The 9,574-nt window shown below is 39.4% G+C and overlaps 1 protein-coding gene across 3 annotated transcripts in view; it reads right to left on the bottom strand.

Annotated features, from left to right (window-relative positions):
• The window catches only part of LOC114614797 (dimethylaniline monooxygenase [N-oxide-forming] 3), a 26,082-nt gene extending 18,307 nt beyond the window's left edge, over window positions 1-7,775 (bottom strand). Inside the window, exons 1-2 of one of the 3 annotated variants that reach the window (XM_028760439.1) lie at window positions 7,674-7,775; window positions 1,685-1,822 (exon numbers count right to left, since the gene is read on the bottom strand). In XM_028760439.1, the coding sequence (XP_028616272.1) occupies window positions 1,685-1,816 (132 nt within the window). In that variant the 5' untranslated portion in view covers window positions 1,817-1,822; window positions 7,674-7,775. Of the gene's footprint in view, window positions 1-1,444; window positions 1,602-1,684; window positions 1,823-3,255; window positions 3,475-7,673 lie in introns of those variants that run through there. The other 2 variants (XM_028760431.1, XM_028760448.1) reach the window with 2 other exon arrangements.
• Between the last annotated feature and the right edge of the window lie 1,799 nt (window positions 7,776-9,574).

The following is a 9,574-nucleotide window of genomic DNA, read 5'->3' on the forward strand; positions in this document are numbered from 1 at the left end:
TCTCTCTCTCTCTCTCTCTCTCTCTCTCTCTCTCTCTCTCTCTGTGTGTGTGTGTGTGTGTGTGTATGTGTGTGTGTGTGTGAGAGAGAGAGAGAGAGAGAGAGAGACAGAGAGAGAGACAGAGAGACAGAGAGAGACAGAGACAGAGAGACAGAGAGACAGAGGTCGGAGTGGGTTAAATTTTAATCTATTTGTGAATATCCAGTTTTTCAGTGCCATTTATCAAAGAGGTTAGCTTTTTCCCTCTCTATAACTAATGAAATCAAAGAGGAAGGTATCATAAAGGAACCTGATTCACAGTTAATACAAACCTACAAAGGATTTGGGCGTGTTGGATGCTTCTAACCCCAGCACTTGGGAGGCAGAGGCAGGCAGATCTCTATGAGTTTGAGCTCAGCCTGGTCTCCATAGTAAGTTTCAGGTCAACCAGGACCAGGGCTATATAGAGAGCCACAGTTGCAAACCAACAAACCAACCAACCAACAAATAAAAAACAAACAACCCCCCCCGAAAAAAAAACTAGAAAGGAATAAATTTAACTAAAGAAGTGAAAGACTTTCTCAATCAAAATTGTAAATTCTGCTGAACGATAATAAGGAAGACTTCAGCAAAGGGAGAAGCCTCTAATGTTTACAGATAGGAAGAATTAATGTTACTTTGGCCATACTACCCTCAGTATTTACATATTTAGTGCATGTTATTATTCAATGCATCAACATGCCAATCATATTCTTCCAAAAAATGAGTGGGAAAGTCCTGAAATTCCTCCAGAAGTACAGAAGACTACAAATATACAAGATAGGCTTGAACCAAAGCAAAGCAAAGCAACCCTAAAGAAGTAAACAAACAAACAAACAAAAACCAAAGCTGGGAGTGACCACATTACCTGACTCCAAAATACACTACAAAGCTATAGAAATCAAAACAGCACAGCACTGGCACAAAAACAGACACATGGACCAGTGGAATAGAATGCAGAATCCAGAAATCCCTCAGTCCATTTGTAGCCAATGGATTCTTGCCAAGGCTGTTTTCCATGTTCACCTGAGAAATTGAAATTTGTGGTCTAAATCACTAACATTACCCTTTGCAACCTCACATTTAAGACACTGATTATTTTTATGTGACAAACGTGCGCATGTCTACGAACATGTTGAGGCCAGAGGTTGATACTAGATGTCTTTCTCACTTTCCACCTTATTTTGTGAGTGTTAGCTCAGTGGCTAAACTGTCTGGCCAGGTAGTGATCATACCTATCTGTCTGGCTTTGTCCCACCACATAGTACCATAGGTGAGCACCCAATTTTTATGTGGTTTTTGGGGGACACTCAAACTCAGATCCCTATGCTTATGAGATCAAGCACTTCACTCACAGAGCCATCTCTCAGCCCTACCTGGCAGCTTTTAAACACGGAAGACATGTATCTGTATTATATAAACTTACCGAGTATTTGCCTATGAATTTTTATCTCCAACTGGTTCTTATTCATGACTTATCATATTTTCTGGTAACTTTCAAGGTCATTATTTCTAACTTGCTTCCATGGTTGCATTTTGTGGGATCCAATCCGACTGGGAATCACAACCACCACCTAGGCAGGCCTGAGCACCAACCCCGCCTCACCCTGCCTGTTGGACAGACATCCTACCCCTTCCCTGCCTGTTGCACAGATGCCTCACTCACTGAAAATTTCCACAGGCCTCCAATGTCATTACTCCTCTCAAAGCACGTGGGCTCCAGCCCCTCCTCCAGACAGCTCCTGATGGCAGCCAGGCCACTGACACCAGCTCCAATGATGGCCACTTTCTTCCTCATGGGTGCCTGCAGAGAGGTGTAGAGATCACTTCCGGCATCATTTCTGAGAACTTATTTTAGTATTTACTTATTCAGTATTTAGTTTAATGAGAAATTTTACCTTGGCATGCAAGAAAATATTTACAGAGTAGTTCAGAACATCTGTTAGCCATCAAAGCACATTTTGCACTTTTCTGATTCTTGGTAAAAGAGCAATTGAACAAAGTCACCCGGAACTTTGAGTTTTGTGATCTGAATTACAAGCACTGCCTTTTGCAAACTCATGTTTAAAAAGTTTGGTTTTGATGTGTGTGTGTGTGTGTGTGTGTGTGTGTGTGTGTTGTGTGTGTGTGTGTATGTATGTGTGTGTGTGTGTATGTGTGTGTGTGTATGTGTGTGTAAGGGGTGGGTCATGTCCACATATGTGTGGGAGCATGTGAAAGCAAAATGTATTAAGTATTTTGTTTTCAGTCAGCTCCCCAAATTAAAAGATTCACAACAAAGCTATGAAAATACTCCTCCATGGCACAGATGTACAGCTAAGATATACACACATCTCCAACAAATGTTTATATGTGAATAAAGCAAACCAAAATGTATGTATAGATGTGCCATGGTCTCTCTGTGTGAGAGGGTTGGTTTCATGATCATCTGCAGACGCTCAAGTCCCTTCTATAAATGGTCTAGTATTTTTGTGTAATACACAGAATTTACTTGTATCCTTCAACTCATCTCTGCATTATTTATAAGTCATTATTTATAATTTATAATATTATCATTTCTGTCAAAATACTTGTTTTGTTATATTACTTAAAGAATAGTATCACGAGAGGAAAGAAAGAAAGCCAGTGTGTAGTCAATATAGATGCAGCCCTCATAGGCCTAACTACATCATTAGTTCTTGGGTACTTGAATCTTCATAGGTAAAACACACACATGCACACATGGACATACATATATGCATATACATACATACATACATACATACATAGCATACATGAATGCCTATATCTATTTTACTTGACATAAGAATGGTAACACCTATATCTCAGTATTTCAGGAGGCCTCTCTTTTTCCTTCTTTAACAAAAATCAAACCATTGCCTTAAAACAACTCCTTCCCACTATTATTCATTCTCAACCTCATTCTCTTCTGAGAGAATTATGCTCCTAATCTTTTCCTACCCTTATGCTTTACCACTACTTTTCTACTCTTCTTTTTAGGTAAAATTCCTTAGCTCTGCAAACAAAATACTTGAATGATGAGAATCATGTTGTATGATTGCCAGGAAAAAGAAAAACCCAACAGCTTCCTGAATGACATGATATGTTCATTGTAGCAACACTAAGTGTAGATCCACCCAACTCCATTCACCCACCCGACTCTCTTCCATGCTTCTTTCCCACTCACCCACAAGACTCTCCCTCCCTCAGCCCTATGCTATAGATTTTTGATTTTACCCTTTTTTGTCTTCCTTTCTTCTCTGGGTTTAAACCCCTAGTCTTCTGGGGAGTCTGAAAGAGAAAATGCTGTGCACCTTGTGTGTTTGTGTGTGAAGGAGTGTCATTGGAACAGGGAGGAGCTTCTCTTAAAGGGGTAATCCCTCATCCTGTAGCAAGTGAGCACATACCCCAGCCCCTGTGATGTCCTAGTTTTTGGGCCACCTCTCTGGTCACTCAGATCTGCTTTCCTGTTAGTAGTAGTTAGTAAACACCAGTTTCACTCCTTGGTCCTTGGTTTAGAGGTGGCAGCCTCTCCAGGTTGCTAAGGTTCTAGATTCTATTTCTTTATGTGTAATCTTTAAAGTGTACTTCATTTTTTAATTTGTAAGTCTTTTGTGGTACTCCATGGTGCCCTTCCAAACCCTATTGAAAATTAATCACAATTTGATATAGGCTAGTCATAAAGATGGCATTTCTGTTCTATGAAACAAACAAAACCAACTAACCAACCAACCAACCAACCAACCAATCCAAACCAACCCAAACCAAACACAACAAAACAACAACAGAAAAACATTCCAGGCTTGCTAATCACAGATATAACAAGTAGGTTAGATCTGGTCAAGGGCTTATCTCTAATTTAGAAAAACTGTATTATTCAGATGACTCACACTGAGGGTGTTGTGGGTCTTCTGTGAGACCTTGTCCTACAGCTTTAAAGTTATCGCTTGCAACTGTGTTTTAAAGAAATTCCACAGGGAAGAGTTTGGTGCCTCTTGCCAACACAGTTCACCCTCCTAATGGCCCTCCAGGGGAAGAGATGTCCATTGTACTCCCTCTGCTCAGAAGGTAAGAGACTGCCACTCAGGCAGGCAGGAGACTATACCTATTGTTCAGGACCATCAGTGAGCTTTCATCTCCATTGGTCAACCTCTCTGTCTTCTTACAGACATAGGTCTCAGCATCAAAAACTGCCTGACACTTGGTTAAAGCAGAATAGGGACATGTAGTTATAGCCACAAGGGAGCATTCTACATAAGGAGTCAGGAAGCCCGCAGAGCCAACCTCAACTCTTTAGAAATCAGAGGAGAATAAACCAGAACTTAAAAGCATTTAATCAAAACCTTTTTAAAAAGTAACTTTATGAGCTTTGTTTTATGTTAGTAATCTAATGCACACATCACTGTCTATTTTATTAAATATTTACATCACTGAAAAATTGAGATTTAGTTTGCTGAGTATTTACTTTCCAAAAGAGCCATCCCAATGTGAGCAGAGTCACAGACTGCTTCACAGTCCAGGATGGGAGGAAACATCTGTACTTTGAGCAGAGAATTCAATGATTGGTGTGGGTAGAAAAAATGGACATACAGGCAGTGTTGGGTCACGTTGAAAAGATTAGGTGAATGCAGAATAATGACCATTTGTGAATGTGCTTGATTTTTAGAGAAAGCACTTGCTTCCAAAGGGAGATTAATTACATGGGAAGGTAGAGACACACACATCTCATTTCTGTTGAAATAGTTTGTCAAAACGTGTTTTGAAATGTGCACCGTGCCTGTGACTAGCAGGCTAGCTGTATGACATCGTTCTTACTTTTCCTACCAAGTGATGCCAAATGCTGTGCTGCTGCGTGGATGATAGTGACAAAACATCTTGTTCGAAGACAGATTGGTTTATGTTCATGCAACAACCTGTGAAGCTGGATACTGGAAAAAAATGTAGATGAGATGCCTGGCTCATCTCTTAGGTTCTCCTGCAGGCCAACAGTGATACTGAGATCAGTGTCCACACTATTGGACTAGAAACATTGTCAAGTTGTCCTCTATTGACAGGTCAAGATGGTGCCTTTATTGAGATCTAACAAGTTAATGTTACACATCTTTAAAATTTATTTGTACATATGTGTGTGTGTATCTGTGTATGCATATGCGTACCAAGGGGAGTACCTTGGGTACGATCCTTAGGAACACTATCCATCTCTTTTTGAGGAAGGGTCTTTCAGTGGTCTGGAGCTCACTGAGTAAGCTATGCTGTAGCCAGCGAGCCCCAAGCATCTTTCTGTCTCCATTAGTCCCGGGGCTGGAATTAGAAAGGTGTAGCACTATGCTTGGATTATTTTGACAAAGATTCTAGGGATTCTCAGATTCTCAGGCTCCCCAGTTAGCACTTTACCAACTAAGCTGACTCCCAAGCCATGTTTTAAATTTTATACTAGAATTAAAAGACACCTGTCTACTGTTCCATTATTAGGGTGCCCTATTTTTCTGCTTACTCATATTTAACAGTAAGTTTTATAGTTTCATACTGTTTCTGAGCTTTTAATTTCAGCTGGAAGTTGAAACTGGATTTTTTTTTTATTGTATAGGCCTAGTGATAAGCTCTCTCAGGTTTTGTTAGCTTTAAAAATGTCTTTATCTCTATTTCTTTAGGACAGGTGTGGCACTTGTAGTGTTGTTGTTGTCGTTTGTTTTTTTTTTTTGTTTTGTTTTCCTCCTTTGAGCATGTTGAAAAGTGCCACCCTGAAGTTCCTGGTGATAAACCCACTGGAATCTTACGGTGGCTGCATTACATGTCATGTGTCTCATCTATGTTGGTAAATGCTTATTGTTGGAGAAATGAATACATTATTTAATTCCCTGAGAGATAGTGTGTGGGTGTTGAAAAGCGATAATGTGTAATGTATTACAGCTGTAATAGAAGGCTCAGAGAGATTTTTATAGAATGGAGAGCAGACATGGTGTGAACAAATTGCTATTACAATTTTAATTAGAAAAATAAATAATGATTAAACATTCTTTTAAATGTGTACTCAAGCACATATAGGCACACTTATTCAGTGAATAATAAACTTTTATGAAGGAGAACAATTTGGATGCATGTATTCACCAAGTTGTCAATATGCTTTGCCCTGTATGTGAATGAATGAAAGAGCCAAGAAGAAATAACAGTCAAATAAATAAACAGAGCATAAAACATGAACAAAAATATTCTCACTGGGAAAATAAAACAGAATGTTCTAGAACTTAGATGATAAGACTAATGGAGTGGAAGCATTTCATTCCAGAGCTAACACACCAGTAAAAATTTGAACAAGTCTTAGACAAGGTCTGGGTGTGGATCACTGTGAGTTTTGACCATAGAGTACACTGTTGAGGAATACCACATTGTGACTGGGATCCAACCATGGGGGCTGTGGGCTTCCTTCACTCATCATCCTTTGCCAAGGGGAATGGCTACGGGTCCTCACACTGCAAATGTTACCCCACAAACAAGAACCAGATGGGAAACTATAACTCTGAGTTCTCACCTAAAGTTTCCACAATTGTTCCTGAGTGGACACCAGGGTGGCAGCCATCACCAGAGCAGTTCTGAGCAAGGGCCCAGTGGAATGAGAAGGCTTACTTTGTGATTTAGGAGATTTCTTGACTTGGTTGGGGATTGGCAGTAGAGGCCAAGATAAACTACTGGGTTCCATTACATTTCCCAGGCCTTCTGAGCTGGAACTGGTATTAGGATCAGGGACATAGTTCAGCCCAGAGCATTTGGCTGCTCTGTTCCTAAATTCTACACATGGGACCCAACAGTGAAGCCAGGGACATTCCTTAAGGCTAACAGGAAGCAAAGCTGGACCTTTTTAGCTAATGTTAGCTTGAGAGTCACAACTGACAATTAAAAAATTACTTTTCATCCTGATACATATAATTGTAGAATTAAAAATTAATATTAAATTTCTAATTAATATCACTAGATAAGTTGGACAAGGAAGTTTTTTGTTTTATTAACATGTTCTTGGAATTTCTGGATATTTATCCCTCCTGAAATAGAGTTGTTGATTAATGCCAATTTTCCTTGCCAGGCATTAAGAAAAATAACAAACAATCCACCTATGCCTATTGATCTCCAAATATTCTAGTGAAGAAGTCTTGCTGTCTCCGAAAACTGTTTATAGGTCAACCATATTTTTATGTTTAGACAAAAAAATGGACCTTAATTGATTTATTCAATTTGTGGCCTGTTAGTTCAATAGATATTTCATGAACATGTGTTATGTATTAAGCACTGAAGGAAGTGTTGAGGAAATAAAAGATTTATAAGATGTAGCACAGGGTTTGGCCAATAAGACAGACATAAACAGTTAATGTCACTGTAAGACATTCACACGTGTGCATGCACATACACACACGTGTATTTTTATATATTTAGTTTAGTGCACACTTGTCTACTTTCCAAATTGTTTTCCAAATTTACTCCTAATTGTCTGACAACAATATTTCATGTTTAAAACATAAGGCTGAGTTGTTAGTCCATTTCACTATCTCTCCCAACCCCAGGTTGCCATCAAAGGGAGGAGAGACATCATTTATTGATCCAGAAGGAGTTTAAAAACCATGTAGACAGGCTATCATCTAAAAGATAAAGTAGTTTGAAATTACCTTAAAAAGTTCAGAATTCGTGAAAATGCTGTGCACTGAAATAAAGATAGTCTGCTAGCTGTTATCGTGTGCTTCACTTCTGATTAACCAAGCTGATTTTCGGAGCAGAGTGCAGTGGTTTGTGTAAGTCCTGTGAACTTGATTTTCTGGCTTGGCTTCTGAAGGTACTGGAAGGTATTCAACTGTTCTTTGATCTTTTCATTTGAGAACAAAGAGCACCATGTTTAAGCACGTAGTAACTCAGCTTCTTCTGATGCTGGGATTGAAGCTGTGATATTATCTCCAGTTTGCAGGAAAATGAGTTTTCCATGCCTGAGAAGTAGGCTTAAGAGTAGACCTAACTTACTTTGACATCTGAGTTTTCAGTCTACCCATTATCAACACCTTAGTTATTGTTAAGCCTGCATAAACAACCCTAAAAATAGGCAATAGGTTTTTGAACAGTGGAGGAATCATGTCTTAGATCTTAACTTAGATTTTCTTCAACACCCAGCATGCTGGTCTGTTTATCAGCAGGTTCTTGCTGAGTTGCTTGTTTTATGGTCAGTAGTCAGTGACCCTGTGCTGTACAACAGGCACATTTTTGGCTGTTTGTCCTCAGTCAAGACCACTTACATTTAAGAAACTTCATAAAATGCCATGATTCCATTTCTCATTCTCTCTCATTCTTTTGTTGAGATAAGAGATTACAGCATCTTAGCTCACTCAGGTGATAACCAAGCTTGGGAAACAACTCCAACAGCACAGAACATTTTGTTTCTAATAGAAATCTTTATATCCCAGCTTGTTAATAAGTGACAGGCATGGAATAAAAGAATGAGTTGAATGGGTATATGTATATTAAATTTATGCAGGAAACTGGAAGTTACCAGAAAACCATCTTGTTGGTTTTATCCAGCACCAGCAATGGATTTTCCATAAACTCCATCTATACACACAACTTTCAGTAACATACTTAATCCTAAAACTGACATCAGAGGAGCATGAGATGAAGACCTGCTTGCATTCGGAGTGAGAGATTTTTCATGCTGGGCTCAGGGCCTTCCATGCTTTCTTACACTTACCTTCCCAGAAGGAAGCCTACTCCTTGTGCTCCTCTGCACAGTAGTTTAAAAGTCTAATCTACATTGAATTTATTATAATAAATAAACACTCTAGTAAAATTATACTATTGAAAGTCCCTAATAACAATAAATTATAATTTATTATCATTTTATTAATGGTATTTTTAATTAAGTAATTTATTTACTTTACATCCTGATCACAGCTTCTCCTCTCTTCTCAGTTCCTCCCTCTTACCTTTCCTCCTTCCTCATCCACTCTTCCTCCCTTCTCCTCAGAAGAGGGGAGACCTCCAATGGATATCAAACAGCCTTAGCATATTAAGTTGCAATAAGATGCTAGGAGCATCTTCTCCTAGTGAGGCTCGAGAAGGCAGCCCATTTAGGTGAAAGGGATCCAAAGGCAGGCAATGCAGTCAGAAGACAGCCTCTGTTCTCCTCCACTTTAAGAGTCCCACATGATGTCCAGGCTGCACAACTGGTACATATTCGTAGAAGGCCTAGGTCTGTCCCATGAATATTCTCTGGTTGGCAGTTCAGCCTCTATGAACCCCTATAGGCCCAACTTAGTTCATTCTGTATGCTTTCTTGTGGTGTCCTTGACCAGACTTGAGGGTGGGTTGGGAAGCAGCTTCTTTAGGTAGAGCTAGAAACCTATGACAATGGAAACTTCCAGAAATCTATGAGAGTGACCCTAGCTAAGACTCCTAGCAATGGGGATATGAAACCTGAAGCAGCCATCTCCTGTAACCAGGCAAGACTTCCAATGGAAGGATTGGGACATCAACCCACCCACAAAATTTTAGACCCATAATTTTTCCTCCCTATAAGATGTGGAGG

Source organism: Grammomys surdaster, unplaced genomic scaffold, assembly GCF_004785775.1.
Source record: "Grammomys surdaster isolate TR1022 unplaced genomic scaffold, NIH_TR_1.0 130, whole genome shotgun sequence".
Classification (NCBI taxonomy): Eukaryota; Metazoa; Chordata; class Mammalia; order Rodentia; family Muridae; genus Grammomys; species Grammomys surdaster.